Source organism: Theropithecus gelada, chromosome 4, assembly GCF_003255815.1.
Source record: "Theropithecus gelada isolate Dixy chromosome 4, Tgel_1.0, whole genome shotgun sequence".
In the NCBI taxonomy this organism is placed as follows: Eukaryota; Metazoa; Chordata; class Mammalia; order Primates; family Cercopithecidae; genus Theropithecus; species Theropithecus gelada.
In genome coordinates, this window is record NC_037671.1 from 63,174,110 (window position 1) to 63,201,574 (window position 27,465).

General features: G+C 35.0%; 1 protein-coding gene across 1 annotated transcript in view; it reads right to left on the bottom strand.

The window, feature by feature from the left end:
* The window catches only part of EYS (eyes shut homolog (Drosophila)), a 2,114,515-nt gene that overhangs the window by 493,263 nt on the left and 1,593,787 nt on the right, over positions 1-27,465 (bottom strand). Inside the window, exon 30 of the mRNA XM_025382342.1 lies at positions 5,317-5,549. Within this exon, the coding sequence (XP_025238127.1) occupies positions 5,317-5,549 (233 nt within the window). The remainder of the gene's footprint in view (positions 1-5,316; positions 5,550-27,465) is intronic.

Consider the following 27,465-nt stretch of genomic DNA (forward strand, 5'->3'; position numbering starts at 1 on the left):
TAAGTCTCCTGAAAGATGACAGGGGTCCTGTGGTAGGCAGAATAATGGCCTCCCAAAGATGTCCAAAGCCCAATTCCTGGAAACTGTGCCTATCTTACTTTACATGACAAAGGGGAATTGGGGATGCAGACGGAATTAAGATTGCTAGCCAGCTGACTCTGAGATACAAAGATTATGCTGGATTATCTCACTGAGCCCTATATAATCACAAGCATCCTTAAGTGTAGAAAAGGGTGTTGTAAGAGTAGGTCTGAGAGATACAATATGAGAAAAATTAGACCTGCCATTGCTTTCTTTGAAAATAAATGAAGGGATCATGAGCCAAAAAATTCAGACATCTTCTAGAAGATGGAAAAGGCAAGGAAATGCATTCTCATTTAGATGCTCCAGTAAGGAACACAGCCCTGTCAGAACCTTGATTTAAGCTCACTGAGGATTGTGTCATAGTTATAAGCACCAGAATAGGGAGTAGGCTGTCTTTGTCTCCAGCTGAGCCCAGTGTTCCCTGCTGGAGAATGTAGTAGTTCATAGTGAAGAGAAGAGCAGGTTATAAACCTCCAGTGTACCTCTGACTTCAAAAATGAAATCCCCTGCCTTTGATAATAGGTAATCTCGTCTCCTTTTAGTCACTGTTGTTGACTTCAATTCCCATTTATTTTCAATTTAGCATCTCAGTATTTCAGCCATTGTCATGTACTGATAAATATGCAGCATTGCTCTCTGATTTCATACAGATTTTCAGACATGGCATATTAACATTTGAAAAGGCAGACACCTATTTCTTGGTCCTTTTCTGATGATGTAGACCATCAGTTCTCTGGAAGATATAAATCACTGTTGTAAGAACCTTACTAATGCTCTGTTTCCTTGCCTTCTTGGTTGTGGAATGCCTGACACTCAGACATCTGATCTAAAGTTAACAAATAAATTAGGACTACTCTTGTACACTTTTAATATGTTCCAGTTATGGTAAAAGCAAAGATATCTAGGCAGTCTATTTTTTTTAACAAGACAAAACACCTAGTAAACCCTCTCATTTTTATTTCTACTTTTGTAATTTACTCAGTACAGTTAACCTTTAACTATATATGTAATATATGTAGATAGAATATCAGTTAAAACAAAATATTTCTTGCTGTTAATGTATGGCATTTAAATACTCCTTTATTATATTATTTATAAAACTGTTTTATAGAACACTAAAAAGTATGGGGCTGTTTAAAAATGTTAATCTTATAATTAATAGTGAGAGGCATACGCTTTTCCCCAACACAAGGCACTGATATTCTAAATCTGTCATTCTGAACTTTACAGTAGGAGACAGCCATCTGCCTGCATGCAGCCATATAAAACAAAGCAAGAATATATGCTCTTATGTTTCTCTTGGTGAGATGTGGGATCATTATGATGAAATAGGCAACAAGATTTAGCTAATATGAATTAAGATAGCATGTGTTGAAGAAAAAAAGAGCATATTAAATCAAACTAATTCTATAAGTCAATGTTATCAGTTGATTGAATATAGATGATTTGATAAAGTAGAGCAGCATATGATGTAATCCCAAGTAGATGGGAAGTATGTGTGTGGGTGACCCATTCTATAGTCTCATAGCTCCAGAAATCCTTTCTCTGTGTTACTGGATCTAGTGCTATTTTAGTCAAGGCCTATACTTTAATTGACATCTCTATTTTGCTGTGAAACATGAAAGTTGTTAAAATATTATAACATTCTTTCACAGGTTAAGAATATTAACTAGAAGTAAAAAGGAGTGAGGCTTGGGAAGAAAAATCAATTTCCAACATATCTTTACATCTAGATGTCTACACAATTATATATTTTTTCAGTCATGTTCTTTCATCAGTTATGTCTAGATTTTTCTGAAATTCAAATACTTTAAAATCTGCTTTCTATATTTTAGTTTAAGTAAAATCATTATGAAAAGATATGACCACTCAGACACAATTTTTTGGGCTCACCTAATTTGTTTTTCAGTTTAATTTTATGGGGATTATGATATCTTCTGCATTAAAAACTTACTAGATCAACATTAACTTCTTTGGTTTGATGATTTTTGAAATTTCATTTTTTAAAGAAAACTCTCTTTGCTTCCTGAAGCAAAGATTTTTTTCTTTCATAAACCGATGACAGAGTGGAACAATTTAAAAATTTTATGTCATGCCATCACATTAAATTTGATTTTCCAACTAGTACAGTAATATAGCATGGTGGTTAAATGTGAAATCTGGAGTCAGCCAAGATTACTTCTAATCCCATTTCTGCCATGTACAAACTGTGTGACCTTGACAAAGTAATTTAACAACTCGAGGCTTTAGATCTCTCATTTGTAAACGGGGGTAATTTAGAGAGCCTACTTCAGCAGGGTTATTCTGAGGGTTAAGTGAAATAAGATGCATGAAGCACTCAGTGCAGTGTCTGGTAAATCAGGACTCTTCACAATAATATCATGTAAATTTCATTCCTGAAGCAGAAGTTCATATATTTTAGGTGTTCATTGTACTCAATAAGGGATTCATTTAAAAATTATTTTCATGGCATTCTATCTGTAAGTTCTGATTTATCTGTAAATTGTAAGCATTTAATACTGAGAACATTTCTAAGAAATTATAAAAATGTACATATAATAAATATAAATAGGGAAGATTTAGGGACTGTTTATCCAAAGCAAAGTTTTTACCAGGCAATTGAAATAATTTGAAAATGGCATATAATAATTACTGAAATTTACACTTAAATTTCATCATCTATAGCATGATTCAGGTTTCATCTGGCCAACCTGAGTCATACTATAAAAAAATGACATCCTAGGACCAGATTCCAGAATTACAGATCTTAGGCAGTAGCAGTAGTCAACATGTATCAGTATGGATGCTAAGGCACACAATATCACAAATTACATTTAGAACAATAGGTTGAAAACACAATCCTGCCCTTGGCTTTCTTTATGACAGAAAGAGGCAAGATAATTAAAATGTAAAGAGTAAATGGTTAAAGATAAATATTCATTACTTTGGTACTTATAAATAAAATTTCAGTTCTGAATATGCACATCACATGGCACTCTATGTACTGTACTGAAACATTTTCCAAAAGAGGCAACAACAAAAAAATTTACAGATAATATTATGATAATCTAAAAATAGTCTTGTTACATTAATTTTGTTTAGTATATCACATGTCTCAGTATTAATGAATTAAAGTTACTCTTCAATTGCAATTTTGTAATTAGTAATAATTATTAATAAAAATATTAGTCATAGTGTCTATTATGTACTTTTAAAAAAGAAATACTCTATAGATTACTTAGTGTTTAGCAAAACATTATCTCATTTATTGGTTTTTAAAATATTATAAATTCAGCAAGAAAAATAGTTAAAAACTTAAGAAGTATAAAATGATTAATAATATGAAAACATAATTTCTACAGCAAAAGTAGGGTAGATTTTCAATTCTTTTCCTGGGGTCAATTTCCTATATTCTGCCACCAAAAACATCAAATACAATTAAACCTCAGTGAAGCCTTGCTTAACTCCAAAATACCTCCATTTGTTTTTTTTCTGGAGGACAATACAGGTTACTCTATGAAGTGTTAAAGATACTAGGTAAAGAGTTAAAGGAGAGAGAATTGAGGATTCAGTGGGACAGAGAGAAATGATGGCTTAGAGGGTTATTGCTAGTGTAATGCGTGTGTCTGACCAGGAGATACACTAACATTAAAAAACTAAACTAGACCAGTCACAGTGGCTCACATCTGTAATCCCAGCACTTTAGGAGGCTGAGGCGGGTGGATCACCTAAGGTGTTAGGAGTTTGAGACAATCTTGGCCAACATGGGGAAATCCTGTCTCTACTAAAAATATAAAAGTTAGCCAGGTGTGGTTGCATATGTCTGTAATCTCAGCTACTCTGGAGGCTGAGGCAGGAGAATCACTTGAACCCAAGAGGTGGAGGTTGCAGTGAGCCAAGGTCATGCCATTGCACTACAGCCTGGATAGCAGAGCGAGACTCCATCTTAAGATAGATTAATAAATAAGAGTATTTTTTTTTAAGACTCCACCTAGCACAAAATAAAAAAGATAAAAAGCCTCTCAGAGTTTTAAATAGTTAAATGTAGATCTAAAAGAGCTTTACAATCCAAATTATCTCCCTAGATCTCTCTACTCATACAATATCAATGGCCTTAAATTATAGCAGAAAGCAAACATCATGATATTTTGCAAACACATGAAATACTTTTCTAAAAATCAAGCCATAGCGATGTATCTTCAGAGCATTCTATAGATAAAATCAATTTTGAAGAACACTTCTATGGTGTCTTAAGATGAACATGAAAATAGACTGTGTTTCCATTTCTGTGCCTTTTACTATATTTGCTTGCTTACTTGACTAAATATTAAACATTCACAGTCACACAAAGTCATTGTGGAAGAAGGGTGGAATAACACACATACACCCACGCACACACACACACACATTCACACACCTTGAATTAACATTAGGCGGTCCCACATTTTAGCGCTTAAATGGGGAGTTATTAAATACAGTCTTAGATAAGTAATAAATTATCTGCTATCTGAATCATAATCCAATAGTACTCCCCATCCCCTCCTCTCTAGTTTAGAACATGAGATTAGTTGCATAGACACAATGACACTTCAGCTATCAGTGCAAGGACAACCAGTCAGCTGCATCATGACTTAATGCCTTTGTAATCTGTCCAGGGTGTTTCTGGCTTTAGTTGTCTAGCATTTCCCTAATTAACTGAAAACGTCTTAGGAGGCTATTAGATGTTAACAATAGGAGACTATTTTTTTCATTCATTAACAGCTTCATTAATGTTAAAATCATATTCTTAAGCATCAAAAGTTAATGTACTATTCTTAAACACTAAATTCAAATATGCGGATTTGCATATGAAGTATATAAATGTGGCTATTTGGCAATTAAGCAATAAAAATAGTATTAATTAGAACCTAATTGTCTCTATGGAAACAAAGGAAAGATTCACCATAATTTTAGAAGTAACTACATGGGAAACACTATGTTTGTATTTTAACTTCTATTTTATATGGCAATTGGAAATGTATGTCGAATGGCATTCCTAATGCAAAAAACATCTTAGGTTTGCTTCTACCATATTCAACTGAACGTATTCTATCAGAATTCATTTTTAAATAAAATTATACAGATGTTTCTTGTTTGTGCTAGTACCCATCACTAAGTTTACAATACATTTCAACTCCTTTCTCTGGAGAAGTTTTCAAAAATAAATACAAAAGGATAATGAAGATTGATTACCTTTTTCACAGAAGCGGCCAGTGAAATGTAGTGGACAGTCACATTGGAATGACACTATACCACTGGAGAGGAAGATGGGACGGCATGTGCCTCCATTGTGGCATACATCCTCCTGGCACACAGAGGGTGCTGCAACAGAGGGGCTGACAGAAGCCCAGATGGTATCAACCCCTTGTGTCACATCAGAAGCATCAACAAAGGAGGCTGTTGGAGACAGCATCAATCCCTGGGATCTGTGATTTATAAACAGACCAGAAAACAAAATATAAGTAGAAGCACTAGGAACATAAATAGAAACAACAGAAAATTGGATTTAATATAAGAGAAAATAAAACCAATATTGATCCAAGGTTTAACTGAGGACAAATAAAATTATCATGTTTGTTTCACAATTATGAGATTTGTAAATGTTAAACATTTCTGAGCCACATAATATGACCCTGTAGTAGTAAGAAACGTGGAAGAAATGACCTTCATAAACTTGTCAGTTATTTTATGGGAAAAACATAGTCCTCCTTTAGCTGTTTCAGATCTTATGAGCCTAAGATCAAGAATTAGGTCATGCGACATTTTCATGCTAAAATTGTTCGAACTTGAAAGATTTCTAAGTTAACTGCTAAAAATGTGCATTCATTAGTCTGATTTAGCATTAATTTCTGGGAGCTATCCAAGAGGTACCTTAGAAATACCCACAAATATTCCTTATTTTTTAAAAAATTTTAATACTATATTAATTTTTTCTTTATAATAAATAATGAACAACAAAATTCTCTGAATTATGTGAAATTTCCTACTTTTACATTCAAAACCCCTTGACAATTGGATTCATCCCTGCTCTTCCAGTCTACTTGATCATGATTTCTAATGAGTACCTTAAATTCTCTCAGACCAAATAAGATTACTATTCCTTAAAGACCCTGAAATTTCCTAATTTTGGAAGTTTGTTTAATATACTTTTTATGCATCATTATTCCTCAATTGCTACCTAAATTTCACCTACAATGCTAAGCCCACGCCTCTATTATTGTTTTTCCCCGGCCCAACAAGATGAAACTGATGTTTCTCTCCTGTCTAAAATTCCACATCTCATTTGTACCATTGTTAGAACATTTACTACGTGCTTGTAGTGTAGTTATTTTATGTGTAGCCTCTACTATTTAGGTTATATCTATTCATCGTGTTTTCTTTCTCCCTCCACACGAAAGTTTCTCATTTTATCAGAAATCTTTATTCATAATACTTAAGAAAATTTGTGTGTTCAGCATACTCATGAGTTTGACATACTGTTTGGGAAAGTTTTTAGAATTTCACTTAATATAATCATGAGATAATTATCTTTTTAATGTAAAAAACCTTTGTGCAATAAAAACCAACAATTAAACATAGGAAATTTTTATTTTATACCTTGTCATAAAGATAAAACCTTAGCAAAAGAAGTCACTGCAAACATTCCCCAACTGATCTTAGAGACTTAAATAGCTATTTTTATATCTACTACACACATTAATGTCAACTTATTGGAATAAGAGTTAAAACGAAATAGATAATTTATATTTTACTGATACATTAATGTACAGTTCAGTTCTTTCGCAACCTGAAATTCTTCTTTATGGTGTTCATCACAGATTGTAACAATATATTTATTTTCATGATTGAGCCTGACCTGCTTCTCTTTCCTCTGGATTACAATCTACGTGAAGGATAGTGGGATGACTTCTGTGCTTTTCTTTGTTTTATTCCTAACAATGCTTGATCTCTAGTAGGCTCTCCAGTAAATATTGTATAACTAATTTTGAATCTTTTTTTGTAAATATGCAATGTATCACACTACTTTCTGTTACTGTTGCTGTTTGTTTGTTTGAGATGAAGTTTCGGTCTTGTTGCCTAGGCTGGAGTGCAATGGTACGATCTTGGCTCACTGCAGCCTCCACCTCCCGGGTTCAAGCAGTTCTCCTGTCTCAGCTTCCTGAGTAGCTGGGACTACAGGCACCAGCCACCATGCCTGGCTAATTTTTTGTATTTTCAGTAGAGATGGGGTTTCCCCACATTGGCCAGGTTGGTCTCGAACTCCTGGCCTCAGGTGATCCACCAGCCTCGGCCCCCCAGAACATTGAGATTACAGGTGTGAGTCACTGTGCCTGGCCTGTACCACACTACTAAACAAGGACAATAGCAATGAAATAATTTTGTCACCCCAGATTAATGTTATAACTACATTATATAACTCTTTAGTTTTATCAATAATATAAATTCTAATGCTTTTGATATAGTTTTATAATCAACTTTCTCTGATATTGCTCTATCAGAAAATTAGCATACATCTTCCTATTAGTACTTACAATATAAGTTTGTCTCTTTAAGGCAACTTTCATCAAGTTAAATGGCAATGCTAATGTGAATGGCATGGGATTTATTACTCAATATTCTGAATTCTAATTTAATTTTTAGTTTTAATGTTTCTGAATAATTTCACCATTTCATCTAACATTTGCCATGGACTTCATGAACTGCAGTCAGTCACCACTTTCTCAGGAATAAATTAGAATTAAATGCCACTACTTCTTTCTCCTACTGTAGCTGCTCAGGGAGCCTAAGTCTCACCTGAAAAAAAAATCAATATTTCGCATCTGTCAGTTGTTAAGTGATTGCGCAAAAATAATTGCTATCAATTGATCCGAAAACAGCAGGATCACAAATCAATTTTTGAAAGCAACATTAATCATTTGATCTTTGCTATAAAGATCAAATTTCATATGTGATATGTGATAATTAATAGTCTTTGGCTTTTATTTTTAGAAGTTATAGATTATGTCATAAATTTACTTGTTTAAAATTTAGAATGAATAAAATGTATTTAATTTGTTATATATTTAAAAAGGAAAATCAGTTCACACTGCTAAAATTTTACCTTATTTTTACATACAGGTTAAAAATATCAAGTGACTGTGGAGGTTTATTAAACATAACCAGATGATGGACCTAGTAATATAATTGGCAATGCAAAAAAGGAACAATAAAATTACCATTTTTAAAATTCTACAAATCATAAATATATGAGAGTTTAGAAAATAGTAACTGCGAAAATGTGTAGATCACTTCTTAGGTAAGTTTGTATAAGGATACAGTGATAAACCAGCCATTATTATAACAAGAAATTAGTCTTCAATAACTTTTTCTTAATCAATTAGTATCTGAATAACATGTGCTCATTGGATTCAAAACCAAACTTGATCATTAGAGAAAGGCACCTTGATAGGGCAGCAATTTCTTTTTTTTTTTTTTTGTTTTTATTATTATATTTAAGTTCTAGGGTACATGTGCATAACGTGCAGGTTTGTTACATATGTATACTTGTGCCATGTTGGTGTGCTGCACCATCAACTCATCAGCACCCATCAACTCGTCATTTACATCAGGTATAACTCCCAATGCAATCCTTCTCCCCACCCCCCTCCCCATAATAGGCCCCAGTGTGTGATGTTCCCCTTCCCGAGTCCAAGTGATCTCATTGTTCAGTTCCCACCTATGAGTGAGAACATGTGGTGTTTGGTTTTCTGTTCTTGAGATAGTTTGCTGAGAATGATGGTTTCCAGATGCATCCATGTCCCTACAAAGGACACAAACTCATCCTTTTTTATGGCTGCATAGTATTCCATGGTGTATATGTGCCACATTTTCTTAATCCAGTCTGTCACTGATGGACATTTGGGTTTATTCCAAGTCTTTGCTATTGTGAATAGTGCCACAATGAACATATGTGTGCATGTGTCTTTATAGCAACATGATTTATAATCCTTTGGGTATATACCCAGTAATGGGATGGCTGGGTCATATGGTACTTCTAGTTCTAGATCCTTGAAGAATCGCCATACTGTTTTCCATAATGGTTGAACAAGTGTACAATCCCACCAACAGTGTAAAAGTGTTCCTATTTCTCCACATCCTCTCCAGCACCTGTTGTTTCCTGACTTTTTAATGATTGCCATTCTAACTGGTGTGAGATGGTATCTCATTATGGTTTTGATTTGCATTTCTCTGATGGCCAGTGATGACGAGCATTTTTTCATGTGTCTGTTGGCTGTATGAATGTCTTCTTTTGAGAAATGTCTGTTCATATCTGTTGCCCACTTTTTGATGGGGTTGTTTGCTTTGCAGCACATCAAAAAGCTTATCCACCATGATCAAGTGGGCTTCATCCCTGAGATGCAAGGCTGGATCAACATACGCAAATCAAGAAATGTAATCCAGCATATAAACAGAACCAAAGACAAAAACCACATGATTATCTCAATAGATGCAGAAAAGGCCTTCGACAAAATTCAACAGCCCTTCATGCTAAAAATGCTCAATAAATTTGGTATTGATGGAACGTATCTCAAAATAATAAGAGTTATTTATGACAAACCCACAGCCAATATCATACTGAATGGGCAAAAACTGGAAGCATTCCCTTTGAAAACTGGCACAGGACAGGGATGCCCTCTCTCACCACTCCTATTCAACATAGTGTTGGAAGTTCTGGCTAGGGCAATCAGGCAAGAGAAAGAAATAAAGGGTATTCAGTTAGGAAAAGAAGTCAAATTGTCCCTGTTTGCAGATGACATGATTGTGTGTTTAGAAAACCCCCATTGTCTCAGCCCAAAGTCTCCTTAAGCTGATAAGCAACTTCAGCAAAGTCTCAGGATATAAAATTAATGTGTAAAAATCACAAGCATTCTTATACACCAGTAACAGATAGACAGAGAGCCAAATCATGAATGAACTTCCATTCACAACTGCTTCAAAGACAATAAAATACCTAGGAATCTAACTTACAAGGGATGTAAAGGACCTCTTGAAGGGGAACTACAAACCACTGCTCAGTGAAATAAAAGAGGACACTGGAAGAACATACCATGCTCATGGATAGGAAGAATCAATACCGTGAAAATGGCCATACTGCCCAAGGTAATTTATAGATTCAATGCCATCCCCATTAAGCTAACAATGAGTTTCTTCACAGAATTGGAAAAAACTGCTTTAAAGTTCATATGGAACTAAAAAGACCTCACATTGCCAAGACAATCCTAAGGCAAAAGAACAAAGCTGGAGGCATCACGATACCTGACTTCAAACTGTATTACAAGGCAACAGTAACCAAAACAGCATGGTACTGGTACCAAAACAGAGATATAGACCAATGGAATAGAACAGAGTCCTCAGAAATAATACCACACATCTACAGCCATCTGATCTTTGACAAACCTGAGAAAAACAAGAAATGGGGAAAGGATTCCCTATTTGATAGATGGTGCTGGGAAAATTGGCTAGCCATAAGTAGAAAGCTGAAACTGGATCCTTTCCTTACTCCTTATACGAAAATCAATTCAAGATGAATTAGAGACTTAAATGTTAGACCTAAAACCGTAATAACCCAGAAGAAAACCTAGGCAATGCCATTCAGGACATAGGCATGGGCAAGGACTTCAAGTCTAAAACACCAAAAGCAACAGCAGCAAAAGCCAAAGTTGACAAATGGGATCTAATTAAACTAAAGAGCTTCTGTACAGCAAAAGAAACTACTATCAGAGTGAACAGGCAACCTACAGAATGGGAGAAAATTTTTGCAATGTACTCATCTGACAAAGGGCTAATATCCAGAACCCACAAAGAACTCAAACAAATTTACAAGAAAAAAGGACAGCAATTTCTAGTCATGTTGGGGAACTCTAGTTGGAAGAGGAAAGGAACACACACTATTCATCGTTTCAACCCCACAGCAAGCAGGCTGTGAAAACCATGGTGCTAAACACTTCACATTGCTCAGCCTGAAGGATTCTGCTCACTGCCAGCTGACTTTACCACTGCTCAACAGACGTTTGTCTGGCACAAATTTTTAGAGAGTGGGCTCACTCAGATATGTGCCTCGAAACCCAGCTTCTCAAGTACAGAAGTAGGATCATTTTAAGAACGACGATGAAGTATTAAAAAGAAACAAATGCTGCTGGAAGACTCTCGAGTTTAGAGCTTTAATAGTGTAAAGGGAAGAAAAGAATAAAAAATCACTGTGTTTGATTGTAAAGAGTAGTAAAATAAATGAGTTATAATCTGGATAACAAAATGCATATGTATCATGTAAAGAAAACGTACTTTTTGTTTTACAAAAATGAGAATATACTATAAACACATACTTCATTCCACTTTGTCTTTCCATTTATTAGATATGCTATTCTACTCTGTTTTTTTTTCACTTAAATGTGGTTTTTGGTGGGCTGCTCTATTTGTCAGTATAGGTCTCCACTTTCCTTTTAAAATCTGCAGAGTGTTTTTATTGTTTGGATATATCATCATGGATTCTATCAGTTTGTAACTGATATATTTAAGTTGTTTCAAGTTTTTTCTTGTTTTCTGAATCATAATTTTATTTTCAATGGTTACATTGAGATATAATTTGCATACATAGTGTACCCATTTAAAGCACATTATTTAATATTGTTTAGTAGATACAGAATTATACAACCATCACCACAATCTAGCTTTATATTTTGTCACTCACAAACGAAATGTCATTTCCCTTAACAGCCACTCTCCACCATACATCCTCAGTCTAGTGTTAGTAAACCTTTAATCTACATTCTTTGTCTATAGATTTGCCTATTTTAGACATTTCATATAAATAAAATCAGGTAACATATACTGTTTTGGACTGGCTTTTTCATTTAGTGTAGTGTTTTCAAGGTTCAGCCACGTTGTTGCATATATCAGAACTTTCTTCATTTTTTTTTTTTTTTTTTCTTATGAGACAGAGTCTTGCTCTGTCACCCAGGCTGGAGTGTAATGGCCGATCTCGGCTCACTTCAACCTCTACCTCCCTGGTTCAAGAGATTCTCCTGCCACAGCCTCTGGAGTAGCTGGGACTACAGGCATCTGCCACCACGCCCGGCCAATTTTTGTTTGTTTGTTTGTTTGGTTGTTTTTTTTTTAGCGGAGACGGTGTTTCACCGTGTTAGCCAGGATAGTCTCTATCTCCTGACCTCGTGATCCACCTGCCTTGGCCTCCCAAAGGGCTGAGATTACAGGCCTGAGACACCGCACCCGGCCCCTTTATCCATTTTTAGTACTGATATGGATCTATCATATTTTATTTATCTATTCATTAGTTGAAAGATGTGGGACTTTTCTACCTTTTGGCTATTGTAAATAATACTATGAACATTCATGTTCAAATTTTTGTCTGGATGTATGTTTCAATTTCTCTTGGATATGTAATCAGGAGTAGAATTGCTGGATTATGTATTGTATGTTGAACATTTTGAGCAACTGCCAAACTATTTTCCAAAGAGGCTTCACCATTTTACATTTCTGCCAGCAAAATATAAGAGTTCAAATTCTCCATATCCTTGTTGGATCAAAAATTCTTTTTTCTTTGTATCTTTGACAAAAATCTCCCCATTTCTTCTACCCCCCAGATCCCAGCATCATAAACTCTTATAAGTAGTATATACATTTAATTTTTTATGAATTTTGACAAATTCCCCTCAGAATAGTTGTCACAATTTACATAGTAACAACTTTTACTCTACTTATACCAATAATTTCTTTATCAAATTTTTGCTTTTTAACACCCACTTACATAAAAACTAGAAACTTGCTGTCGTTTCAAATTATATTTCTTTATTAATAAGTGTCATATGCAGAATAATTCCCAACACCCCCCTTAAATTAAAAGTAGTTTCCTGAACTTGCCTAATATCTGTTTCATTCACCTGGAGTCACACAGGGCAGACAAGCTAAGTAGAATCCTTTTTGCAGGTAATGTATAGTAAAGGCTGTGATGGCTTACCATTCTTTCTAAGCCCCCTATTTCTCTAATTATGCATTATCAAATGTCATAGCTATAAACACACATACATGTATTTAATATACCTATGTCTATATCTACATCTACGCCTACATTTATAACTTGTATCATCTCTTGTACTAGTTCCGTGGAGTTCTTTTAGTTGTCAGGTGTTCAGTTTTCATACAGGATAACTTAAAACAGCTAGTGATGTCTTAGTGGTGTGACTAACAGGAATAAATCCAGAAAATAGTTCAATTACTGTTTTAACTTTCAAAATCATAAGAACATCATAATATCTAATAAAACTTTAAACAAATGGAAAAATGACTTCAAAAGTTTAAATTGCCAGCATTCTCAGCTAGTTCCAAAACTTTATGTTGTTTTTAGTTTAATAACTTTGAAAATAATCATGCAAATTTTATCAGAGGGCAAAGCAATATAGAAAAATGTTTTGCTATTTAAAAAACATATGTAATCATCATTATATATATATATATATATATTTTTTTTTTTTTTTTGAGACGGAGTCTCGCTCTGTCACCCAGGCTGGAGTGCAGTGGCCGGATCTCTGCTCACTGCAAGCTCCGCCTCCTGGGTTCACGCCATTCTCCTGGCTCAGCCTCCCGAGTAGCTGGGACTACAGGCGCTTGCCACCTCGCCCGGCTAGTTTGTTGTACTTTTTAGTAGAGACGGGGTTTCACCGTGTTAGCCAGGATGGTCTCGATCTCCTGACCTTGTGATCCGCCCGTCTCGGCCTCCCAAAGTGCTAGGATTACAGGCTTGAGCCACCGCGCCCGGCCAATCATCATTATATTAAAGGAAGAAATGTGCAAAATTACTGTTAGTACATGAAAAATTCTCACTTGCCATTCAAAATAAATGTTAGATAGTAAAACAAATCATACAAGGAAAAATTAATCTGAAGAAATCCCAAGTGTTACTCCTCCTTTTTGAATATAACATTTATATAATAGGATAAGAATCACATCTTAATAAGTTTAGTAAGATTATCATTTTAAAATGCAAATAAATTCACTCCACATAAAATAGTGTAATTTTAATGGATCTTGTTTTCATATTTTCCTAATTTTTCTCACTGGACAAAGGCATTTCTTTCTCATCATCTATTCTTTAGCTATTACACAGTCACAAATAAGATTCCTTAGATTACAAGCTTTGTTATATGATTCATATTCCCTGCATCCTTGGGTGTTAGGCAGGACTGGCACCTCAGGGTATTGCAGACCACTGTTTCACAGTATGAAAGGTGGATATTTTTGAAACATTCACTCCCCCTTGATAGATTCAGATTTTCCTTTCTCATGCTAGAGTATAGAGGGTTATTATTATTGTTTTTATTTCAGTGGCTTTAGGCATACAAGTGGTTTTTGGTTATATGGATGAATTATATAGTGGTGAAGTCTGGGATTTTAGTGTACCCCTCATCCTGTATCGTATATTGTACTTTAATAGGTAGTTTTTCATCCCTCATCTCCCTCCTACATTCCCCACTTCTGAATCTCCAATGTCCATTATACCACTCTGTATGCCTTGCATACCCATAGCTAAGTTCCCACTTACAAGCAAGAACATGCAAAACCCATGATTTTTAATGGCTGTTTATGCTCCATCCTAAGAGTACACCATCAATTATTTAGTAGTTTCTCTCTTGTAAAATGGTTACATTATTTCCAATTCTTGTATTCTTTTTCATTTTTTTTAAATTATAGTTTTAAGTACTGGGGTATATGTGCAGAACGTGCAAGTTTGTTACATAGGTATATATGTGCCATGGTGGTTTACTGCACGCATCAACCCATCATCTATATTAGGTATTTCTCCTAATGCTATCCCTCCACTAGCTCCCCATCCCCTGACAAGCCCTGGTTTGTGATGTTCCCCTCCCTGTGTCCATGTGTTCTCATTGTTCAACTCTGACTTGTGAGTGAGAACATGCAGTGTCTGGTTTTCTGTTTTTCTGTTAGTTTGCTGAGAATAATGGTTTCCAGTGTTGTCCATGTCCCTGTAAAGGACATGAACTCATCCGTTTTTATGGCTGCATAGTATTCCATGGTATGCATGTGCCACATTTTCTTTATCCAGTCCATCATTGATGGGCATTTGAGTTAGTTCCCAGCCTTTGCTATTGTAAATAGTGCTGCAGTAAACATACGTGTGCATGTGTCTTTATAGTAGAATGATTTATAATACTTTGGGTATATACCCAGAAATGGGATTGCTGGGTCTAATGGTATTTCTGGTTCTAGATCCTTGAGAAATCACCACACTGTCTTCCACAATGGTTGAAATAATTTACACTCCCACTAACAGTGTAAAAGCTTTCCTGTTTCTCCACATCCTCTCCAGCATCTGCTCTTCTCTGACTTTTTAAAGATGGCCATTCTAACTGATATGAGATGGTATCTCATTGTAGTTTTGATTTGAATTTCTCTAATGACCAATGATGATGAGCTTTTCTTCTTATGTTTGTTGGCTGCATACATATCTTCTTTTGAGAAGTGTCTGTTCAAATCCTTTGCCCACTTTTGATGGGGTTGTTGTTTTCTTCTTGTAAATTTGTTTAAGTTCTTTGTAGATTCTGGATATTAGCCCTTTATCAGATGGATAGATAGTAAAATTTTTCTCCCATTCTGTTGGTTGCCTGTTCACTCTGCTGATAGCTTCTTTTGCTGTGCAGAAACTCTTTAGTTTAATCAGTTCCTGTTTGTCTATTTTGGCTTTTGTTTCTATTGCTTTTGGTGTTTTAGTCATGAAGTCTTTGCCCATGCCTATGTCCTGAATGGTATTGTCTAGGATATCTTCTAGGGCTTTTATAATTTTAGGTCTTACATTTAAGTTTCCAATCCATCTTGAATTAATTTTTTTACAAGATGTAAGGAAGGGATCCAGTTTCAGCTTTCTACTTATGGCTAGCCAATTTTCCCAGCACCATTTATTAAATAGGGAATCCTTTCCCCATTTCTTGTTTTTGTTGTGTTTGTCAAAGATCAGATGGTTGTAGATATGTGGTACTATTTCTGAGGGCTCTGTTCTGTTCCATTGGCCTATCTATCTGTTTTGGTACCAGTACCATGCTGTTTTTGTTACTGTAGCCTTGTAGTATAGTTTAAAGTCAGGTAGTGTGATGCCTCCAGCCTTGTTGTTTTTGCTTTGGATTGTCTTGGCTATGCATGCTCTTTTTTGGTTCCATATGAAATTTAAAGTAGTTATTTTCCAATTCTGTGAACAAAGTCAATGGTAGCTTGATAGGGATAGCATAAATTTATAAATTACTTTGGGCAATATGGTCATTTTCACAATATTGCTTCTTCCTATCCATGAGCATGGAATGTTTTTCCATTTGTGTGTGTCCTCTCTTACTTCCTTGAGCAGTAGTTTGTTGTTCTCCTTGAAGAGGTCCTTCACATCCCTTGTAAGTTGTATTTCTATGTATTTTATTCTCTTTGTAGCAATTGTGAATGGGAGTTCACTCATGATTTGGCTCTCTGTTTGTCTGTTATTGGTATATAGGAATGCTTGTGATTTTTGCACATTGATTTCATATTGAGACTTTGCTGAAGTTGCTTATGAGCTTAAGGAGATTTTGGGCTGAGATGATGGGGTTTTCTAAATACACAATCATGTCATCTGCAAACGGAGACAGTTTGGCTTCCTCTTTTCCTAATTGAATACCCTTTATTTCTTTCTCTTGCCTGATTGCCCTGACCAGAACTTCCAATACTACACTGAATAGGAGTGGTGAGAGAGGGCAACCTTGTCTTATGCCAGCTTTCAAAGGGAATGGTTCCATTTTTTGCCCATTCAGTATGATATTGGCTATGGGTTTTTCATAAATAGCTCTTATTATTTTGAGATATGTTCCATCACTGCCTAGTTTATTGAGAGTTTTAAGTCTGAAGGCCTGCTGAATTTTATTGAAGGCCTTTCTGCATCTATTGAGATAATCATGGATTTTGTCATTGTTTCTGTTTATGTGATGGAGTAGGTTTATTGATTTGCATATTTGAACCAGCCTTGCATCCCAGGGATGAAGCTGACTTGATCGGATAAGCTTTTTGATGTTCTGCTGGATTCGGTTTGCCAGTATTTTATTGAGGATTTTCACATCGATGTTTATCAAGGATATTGGCCTGAAATTTTCTTTTTTCGTGTGTTTCTCTGCCAGGTTTTGGCATCAGGATAATGCTGGCCTCATAAAACGAGTTAGAGAGAATTCCCTCTTTTTCTGTTGTTTCAAATAGCTTCAGAAGGAATGGTACCAACATCTCTTTATACCTCTGGTAGAATTCAGCTGTGAATCCGTCTGGTTCTGGACTTTTTTTGGTTGGTAGCTATTAATTGCTGCCTCAATTTCCAGTATTTGGCTATTCAGGGATTTGACTTATTCCTGGTTTAGTCTTGGGAGGGTGTATATGTCTAGGAATTTATCAATTTCTTCTAGATTTTCTAGTTTGCATAGAGGTGTTTATAGTATTCTCTGACAGTAGTTTGTATTTCTGTGGGCTCAGTGGTGTTATCCCCTTTATCATTTTTTTTATTCCATCTATCTATTTTGTTGATCTTTTCAAAAAAAAAAAAAAAAAACCACTCCTGGATTCATTGATTTTTGGAAAGTTTGTGTGTACGTGTGTGTGTGTGTGTGTGTGTGTGTGTGTATCTCTTTCTCCTTCAGTTCTGCTCTGATCTTGGTTATTCCTTGTCTTCTGCTAGCTTTTGAATGTGTTTGCTTTTGCTTCTCTAGTTCTTTTAATTGTGATGTTAGGCTGTCAATGTTAGATCCTTCCTGCTTTCTATTGTGAGCATTTAGTGCTATAAATTTTCCTCTACATACTGCTTTAAATGTGTTCCAGAGATTCTAGTATGTTTTTTCTTAGAACATCTTTATTTCTGCCTTCATTTCATTATTTATCAGGAGCAGGTTGTCAGTTTCTATGTAGTTGTTCGGTTTTGAGTGAGTTTCTTAACCTTGAATTCTAATTTGATTGCACTGTGGTCTGAGAGACTGTTATGATTTCCATTCTTTTGCATTTGTTGAGGAGTATTTTACTTCCAATTATGTGGTCACTTTTAGAATAAGTATAATGTAGTGCTGAAGAGAATGTATGTTCTGTTGACTTGGAATGGAGAGTTCTGTAGATGTCTATTAGTTCTTCTTGGTCCAGAACTGAGTTCGAGTCCTGGATATCCTTGTTAATTTTCTGTATTGTAGATCTGTCTAATACTGACAGTGGGGCATTAAAATCTCACACTGTTATTGTGATCACAGAGAGCAGGCAAACTCTCTGTCTTTTGATAACAGAGCCCAAAGCTGGATGGGAATTAGATTGATATTTTCTGCATTTAAACCAAATCAGAAAGTATCAGAAACTGGATTTTTGTTTCTTCCCTCCACACCTCAAATTCTAAGTTTTTGTTTGTTTGTTTGTTTTTGTTGTAAAGAAAAATACTCTCTACATGTTTCAATAGTTTTATGTTTATATTTCCTTTCTGACATCCCTAACTTTCGCTCCTATTGTGCTCTAATCCATCCCTCTCACTATGTTCATTTTTCTTGTTGTATTACTCTCAGCCCCCCATTTTTCCAATTCAAAGTATTCATTCTTCTATGATTTGTATCGTCCCACTTTTTGGTATCATCATCCTGGAATGTCTTCCTATATATCCTATGTATGGTCTAATTACATCTAAGGATAATATTTTCAATATTCTATGCTTTATGATTTTCATATGTTGAGGTCCCTCTGAGGTTAACTTTAACCTTAAAATCTCACATTTTTCATCCTTCAAAATGCAGTTCTAGAGTTTTTTATATATATAATACAAAGATATAAAAATTATAACATGAATTATATAAATATATAATCATATTAATAAATATATTCAAATACAGTATTCATATATCATACTCATTGATGTATATTTTATATATTATAAATATTAATATAAAAATTAGATCAAATACATAAATATTGATATAAATTCATTTGTATATTATGATTTAAGTATAATAAACACAATATAAAATATATAATTATATGAATATATGTAAATATAATATAAAATTATAATATATTTACATATAATATACATAATAGTTTTATTTATATATATATAAAATCTCCAACTAAATAAAAGCACATGAAGTGAGTATTTTTATTCATATCCTCCTCCAAACCCAATTTGCTTTCATTGCCCAGGGGCGATCACTCTTTTACATTTCATACAAATACTTATCATATTCAGATTATAACTATAACTTAGTTTTCTTTCTTTATTCGTTTTTAAGTGGAATTGTGTTAGTTAAGAGTAATGTTATCTCCCAAGTCTCAGTGGCTTAACGACACCAAAACTCATTTTTTGTCCACATAAAGTTCTATCAGCATAGACAGACAGGAGGATTTCTGCTCCATATAGTCATTCAGTGACTTTCATGGACTCAGGTGACATAGAATTTATCAACTTCAGCACATAGCTCCTAAGGTCTCCTTGGGTGTCACACTCAAATATTCAAATATCAGACAGGGTAAAGGAGGTGGGGGAAAAAGGAAGCATCGAAAATCTTCATACATCTTATTCCAATGGTTAGAATTTAAACACATGGCCAAACCCACTGTAAGGGAGCATAGGACAGTAGTGTCCTTGTGTCTAGAAAAGTAGAAAAATGAGTTGGTGGATCCAGCCAGCTTCTGTTATACAAAACATGTTATAAAAATTGCTATTAAACAAAACTAAAAAAAAAAAAAAAAAACTTGCTTTTTTTTTTCACATTCAGTTACAATACATCTTGGGGATCTTTTATTTTCAATACACATGATATAACTCAGGAATTTTAATGAGAGAAGTTTTAACTGAAGATGAATCACAATGTATTGTGTCATTTCCCTATTGATAAACATCATGGTTGTTTCAAGTTTTTCAAGTTACAAATACTGCAGTGAATATCATCATACAAATATCTTGTGATCATTGTGAGTTCATCTGAAGAATAAATATCTAGAGATGTAACTTACTGGGTAAAAAATGTCCGCACTTACATTTTAATATATACTCCATAAAAACTATTAGAAAATTAGGCTCCCCAAATATTTTTGACTTCTAATTTCCCCAATCCCTCACTAAAATTAATTGTAATCTTCATTTAATTGGTTATATATCTGGTGTATCATTTTTCATTTACATTTTATTTATTTTGAATTGCTAGAATATATGCTTCCTCACTTCTTCAATTGTTTTTATCTGTCGACTTATAGGAGATAATCCTATATAATGGATGTTCATCCATTTTACATCTTTTCAAATAAGATTTGTTGGTCTTTTTGAGCATTTTGTAATGTTTTCATTGTTTCCCCTCTTCCATTGATTCTGTTGAAAATTCACTTGTTAAGTCCGGTTATCACTTCTGCAGGAAACTTGTATTTCCTCTTTGGATACTTTTAAGAAGTTCCCTTTGTCTTTGTTGAACAAAACTTTTTCAGTGTGATGTGTTGAGATAAAGAAATCGTTTTATTCATCTAGGTTAGGTTGTTTTACAGGGAGCTTTTCTATTTAGAGAATATATGGTTTTTATCTATTCTGCAAATATAGCCCTCTTACATTCACTTTATAGTCTCCTGTTAAAAAATGTATTATATGAAATTGAACTTTCTCATTTTATTCTTCATATCCTCAGCTCCTTTTGCAACATCTTTCTTTTTCAATTCATAGTATTTTTTTAGACACACTCTCTTGCTCATTAATTCTCTTTACAGCTTTGTCTAACTTCTGCTTAGTTTGTCCGTTTCAAAAATTTATATATATTTGTACTTTTTGAAGTTCTATTTGCTAATATTTTATTTTTTATCTTTTTTGAAAATTAGACTTCAAGTTCTAGGGTACGTGTGTACAACATGCAGGTTTGTTACATATGTTTACATGTGCCATGTTGGCGTGCTGCACCCATTAACTCGTCACTTACATTAGGTATATCTCTTAATGCTATCCCTCCCCCCTCCCCCCTCCCCCCACCCCACAACAGGCCCCAGTGTGTGATGTTCCCCTTTCTGTGTCCAAGTGTTCTCATCGTTCACTTCCCACCTACGAGTGGGAACATGCGATGTTTGGTTTTCTGTCCTTGTGATAGTTTGCTCAGAATGATGCTTTCCAGCTTCACAACAGCAAAGACTTGGAACCAACCCAAATGTCCATCAATGATAGACTGGATTAAGAAAATGTGGCACTTACGCCATGGAATACTATGCAGCCATAAAAAGGGATGAGTTCATGTCTATTTGCTAATATTTTAAAACTCTTTACTCAGGTTGTTTTGTTTGTTTGTTTTGTTTTTGTTTTCTGTGGGTTTTGTTTTGTTTCATTTTGTTTTTTGGCAGCATCTTAGTTGCCCAGGTGGCAGTGCAGTGACACAATCACTGCTCACTGCAGCCTCAATGTCCTGGCTGGGCTCAAGCGATCCTCTCACCTCAGCCTCCCAAAGTACTGGCATTACAGTTGTGAGCCACTGCATCTGGCTTCTACTCCACTTTTATGGCATCTTTTTTTCTTATACCTACTTTAATCTTCCTCTTTTATTTCTTAAAATATAAGCATAACTTTAAACAAATTTGGTATCTGATAATGGCAACATCTGGTCTTTGCAGATTCAAGCCACCTCCTTGTTTGTTCAGCTAGTTCCTGTCTCATGGTGCTTTTTATTTCTCCTCAAATGCTTTATCATTTTTCACTATAGGCTCATATTCTTTGGAACTTTATCTGTGAGAATACTTTGAGGCCTGAGGATAAGCCATTTCTCCAAAGAGGATTTGCGTTTGCTTTGTCCATCTCTTGAGGACAATTTCAAATAGGAAACATTATAAAACACAATTTTATTTAAGAATTTTGGGTAAATAATAATAGATTTGGTCCATTAACCTCCATATCCAGCTAGTTTATTGTTATAAATAATTGGGGAAGATTTTCCTCCTCCTACGTAAAGGTGAGGTATGAAAGTTTCCTTGAGCGTCCTCTTTTTTTCCCTCTCTTTCTTAATTTCTTTCTTTCTGTTTTATCGGCTGCAAGAATTTTTATCTTGGCTTATAGTAATTTATTTAGAGCTTTTTCTCTTTGTTAGCATGAACGTCATGTATGTCTTATAGCTGGATTATTTTTTTAGTTGCTATACTACCTGAAATGGAAGTCACAGTTGTTTTTAAATCTTCCATAAATTTCTCAGAATGCATATCTCTTAAAGGAATCTTATTGCTTTCAACACCGATATATATGAATGTAGCTTTTGAAGGGGTGTGTGTGTGATGTCTTTATGCTTTTGTGTTTTCTATATATTCTAGATAAAAGTAGACTTAGATATGTGTGTACAGTTTGCATAGCTCAATATTTTGTATGCTGTATTTGTAACATAGAAAACTTAATTGTTTTATTATAATCATCTCCCTTTCTAGGATTTAAAACCTTAAAGCAACTTCATTATTTACTTAAGTGATGAACACTTAGCATAGTTCTGACATCTAGTAGTTTCTAGAGAAGTTATTGACTTTGTATGTGTTCTAATGTGTCGATACATTCTGAGACAAGGCATTTAAAAAGCAAACCATTTTTAGATATAAATGCAATGAACCCCTATGGGAAGTGAACTCTATAGTATGGATCCTTTAATCACAAATTCATATTCAAATGCAAAAAGTATGTAGATTTTTGAGGGAATGCATGAAATTAAACTGAAAATTGTATAAAAACTTTATTTTCGACTAAGGCTATATTTTTACTTAATGGCTTCATTTTGATTTGGAAGTCATTGAAGTTTGAATGCCTTGCCACTATGGTTAGTAAGAAATACATAAATATGCAATATTTTAGTAAGTGTTTCATGTCAAATGGAAACATTTATTATATTAATTAAATTTAATTTATTCATTTCAATATGGAGAGATAATACTCAGGAATACTTCCAAATTAACATAAAACTTACAGGAAAGAAAAATATTCTAAAATATAAGCCAGCATTAAAAATGTGTGATTACTTATTACCTGGAAAATGAATCCAAATTAGTGAAAGACAAGTCAGTAATCAAGGAGACATAATTAAAATCACACACTTAGCTCCAGCCATAAGAACATATGTGCTGGCAAAGACAAATGCAACTGTCTTCTGAGCCTCACAAGGAGGAAGGAACTTCCTGAGGCTCATAGGAGTCTCAAAGAGTATCTATATCATGGAAAGGACTCCTTTAAAAAACCTGGACCTACACATTACCAACCAGGATTTGAAAAACAAAAGAGACCAAAAGAAAAGCCAAGTAAATCGATCTAGGATTAATTACACACAAATCACTCATTTAGTTAACCAAAAAGGACTTCTAAATTACCCTCTATGCAACAAAAACTCACCCATCAATATTATAAAGTGAACCATAAAACCTGGACCCTTTGAAGGAGAATTCAGTTTTGTGGAGTTGAGAAAGAAAGGCAATTGTAATACTCCTTAAAGCATTGAGGGTGACTCTATACCCATATTGCTCTAAATGCTGCATATCTATTAATATAATTTAATTCTCACAAGAGTTTTTAAAAAACTAATTTTATTTTCTTAAGTGCACAATGAGAAAACAGAGGAAACACTTAATAAACAGACTCAGGGTCTCAAGGTAAATATTTGTATGGTGGAAATTAATTTGAACTCATATAGTTTGAGCTTTGAACTAAAACTTCTTAAAATTTCTACACTCTTGGTAGGAGACAAAAGGGGACCTACTGATGACAGGGTTGAGGTTAAGAAGATATTTGAGGATTTTTGCACCGACGTTCATCAGGAATATTGTTCTAAAATTCTCTTTTTTTGTTGTGTCTTTGCCAGGCTTTGGTATTAGGATGATGTTGGCCTCATAAAATGAGTTAGGGAGGATTCCCCCTTTTTCAATTTATTGGAATAGTTTCAGAAGGAATGGTACCAGCGTCTTCTTGTACTTCTGGTAGAATTCGGCTGTGAATCCATCTGTCCTAGACTTTTTTTGGTTGGTAGGCTACTAATTATTGCCTCAATTTCAGAGCCTGTTATTGGTCTATTCAGGGAATCAAATTCTTCCTGGTTTAGTCTTGGGAGAGTATATGTGTCCAGGAATTTGTCCATTTCTTCTAGGTTTTCTAGTTTATTTGCATAGAGGTGTTTATAGTATTCTCTGATGGTAGTTTGTATTTCCGTGGAGTTCCGTCCCCTTTATCATTTTTTATTGTGTCTATTTGATTATTTTCTCTATTCTTCTTTATACTGGCAAATCGAATCCAGCAGCACATCAAAAAGCTTATCCACCATGATCAAGTTGGCTTCATTGCTGGGATGCAAGGCTGGTTCAATATATGCAAAACAATAAACGTAATACAGCATATAAACAGAATCAAAGACAAAAACTGCATGATTATCTCAATAGACGCAGAGAAGGCCTTTGACAAAATTCAACAGCCCTTCATGATAAAAACTCTCAATAAATTTGGTATTGATGGAACGTATCTCAAAATAATAAGAGTTATTTATGACAAACCCACAGCCAATATCATACTGAATGGGCAAAAACTGGAAGCATTCCCTTTGAAAATTAGCACAAGACAGAGATGTCCTCTCTCACCACTCCTATTCAACATAGTGTTGGAAGTTCTGGCTAGGGCAATCAGGCAAGAAAAAGAAATAAAGGGTATTCAGTTAGGAAACAAGGAAGTCAAATTGTCCCTGTTTGCAGATGACATGATTGTGTGTTTAGAAAACCCCCATTGTCTCAGCCCAAAGTCTCCTTAAGCTGATAAGCAACTTCAGCAAAGTCTCAGGATATAAAATTAATGTGCAAAAATCACAAGCATTCTTATACACCAGTAACAGACAAACAGAGAGCCAAATCATGAATGAACTTCAATTCACAATCACTTCAAAGACAATAAAATACCTAGGAATCCAACTCACAAGGGATGTGAAGGACCTCTTCAAAGAGAACTACAAACCACTGCTCAATGAAATAAAAGAGGACACAAATAAAAGAGGAAACAAATGGAAGAACATACCATGCTCATGGATAGGAAGAATCAATATCTTGAAAATGGCCATACTGCCCAAGGTAATTTATAGATTCAATGCCATCCTCATTAAGCTAACAATGACTTTCATCACAGAATTGGAAAAAACTACTTTAAAGTTCATATGGAACCAAAAAAGAGCCCACACTACCAAGACAATCCTAAGCCAAAAGAACAAAGCTGGAGGCATTATGTTACCTGACTTCAAACTATACTACAAGGCTCAAACTATACTACAAGGCTACAGTAACCAAAACAGCATGATACTGGAACCAAAACAGAGATCTAGACCAATGGAACAGAACAGAGCCCTCAGAAATAGTACGACACATCTACAACCATCTGATCTTTGACAAACCTGAGAAAAACAAGAAATGGGGAAAGGATTCCCTATTTAATAAATGGTGCTGGGAAAATTGGCTAGCCATAAGTAGAAAGCTGAAACTGGATCCTTTCCTTACGTCTGGTAAAAAAATTAATTCAAGATGGATTGGAGACTTAAATGTTAGACCAAAAACCATAAAAACCCTAGAAGAAAACTTAGGCAATACCATTCAGGACATAGGCATGGGCAAGGACTTCATGTCTAAAACACCCAAAGTAATGGCAACAAAAGCCAAAATCAACAAATGGGATCTAATTAAACTAAAGAGCTTCTGCACAGCAAAAGAAACTACAATCAGAGTGAACAGGCAACCTACAGAATGGGAGAAAATTTTTGCAATCTACTCATCTGACAAAGGGCTAATATCCAGAACCTACAAAGAACTCAAACAAGTTTACAAGAAAAAAACAACCCCATCAAAAACTGGGCAAAGGATATGAACAGGCACTTCTCAAAAGAAGACCTTTACGCAGCCAACAGACACATGAAAAAATGCTCATCATCGCTGGCCATCAGAGAAATGCAAATCAAAACCCTAATGAGATACCATCTCACATCAGTTAGAATGGAGATCATTAAAAAGTCAGGAAACAACAGGTGCTGGAGACGATGTGGAGAAATAGGAACACTTTTACACTGTTGGTGGGACTGTAAACTAGTTCAACCATTGTGGAAGACAGTGTGGCAGTTCCTCAAGGATCTAGAACTGTAAATACCATTTGACCCAGCCATCCCATTACTGGGCATATACCCAAAGGATTATAAATCATGCTGCTGTAAAGACACATGCACACATATGTTTATTGTGGCACTATTCACAATAGCAAAGACTTGGAACCAACTCAAATGTCCATCAATGACAGACTGGATTAAGAAAATGTGGCACATATACACCATGGAATACCATGCAGCCATAAAAAAGGATGATTTCATGTCCTTTGTAGGGACATGGATGCAGGTGGAAACCATCATTCTCAGCAAACTATTGCAAGAACAGAAAACCAAACACCACATGTTCTCACTCACAGGTGAGAGTTGAACAATGAGATCACTTGGACACAGGAAGGGGAACATCACACACCCAGGGCTATTGTGGAGTGGTGGGAGGGGGAAGTGATAGCATTAGGAGATACACCTAATGCAAGTGATGAGTTAATGGATGCAGCACACCAACATGGCACATGTATACATATGTAACAAACCTGCATGTTGTGCACATGTACCCTAGAACATAAAGTATAATAATAATAATAAAAAGAAGATATTTGACATTAGTGGAGTAAGAACTATCAGCAAGAACATCCTCAAGAGGCTGAGTCCTAAAAAACCAGAAGGAGTTCGTTAGGAGAAGAAGGAGAGGCAAAGAAGTCTGTGATGTTAGGAATGGTACTCGGAATTCTGCCAGATGAAATTAGGTGTTTAAAATCTAGAGGACTGAGACAGCATGCACAAAAAATTGCAAGTGATTTGGTGTGGAGGAAGCTAGAGTGTGTGTGTGTGTGTGTGTGTGTGAGAGAGAGAGAGAGAGAGAGAGAGAGAGAGAGAGTCTTGAGAGACAGGGCTGGAATATGGGGAGGCTTGTTGGCCATGATTTAAGGCAAAGTGAAGTCATCAATGACTCTTAAGCAGGAAATTAGTAATTCCTGTTTATTTTTGAAACTCCACTCTGGTTTTAGTATGGAGGATGCCTTGGAGAGGAGCTAGAGGAGTTGAAGGAGGAGGAGAATTGGACTGATACTTGAACTAAGAGAATGTTACTGGGAATATAAAAAAGTAAAGAGATTTAGGAGAAATATGGTTTGTTTCCAAGAGGACTTTGTGGTTGGTTTTAAGTATGAGGTGTGTACCAGTCAGGGACTGTCAGGAAACAGAT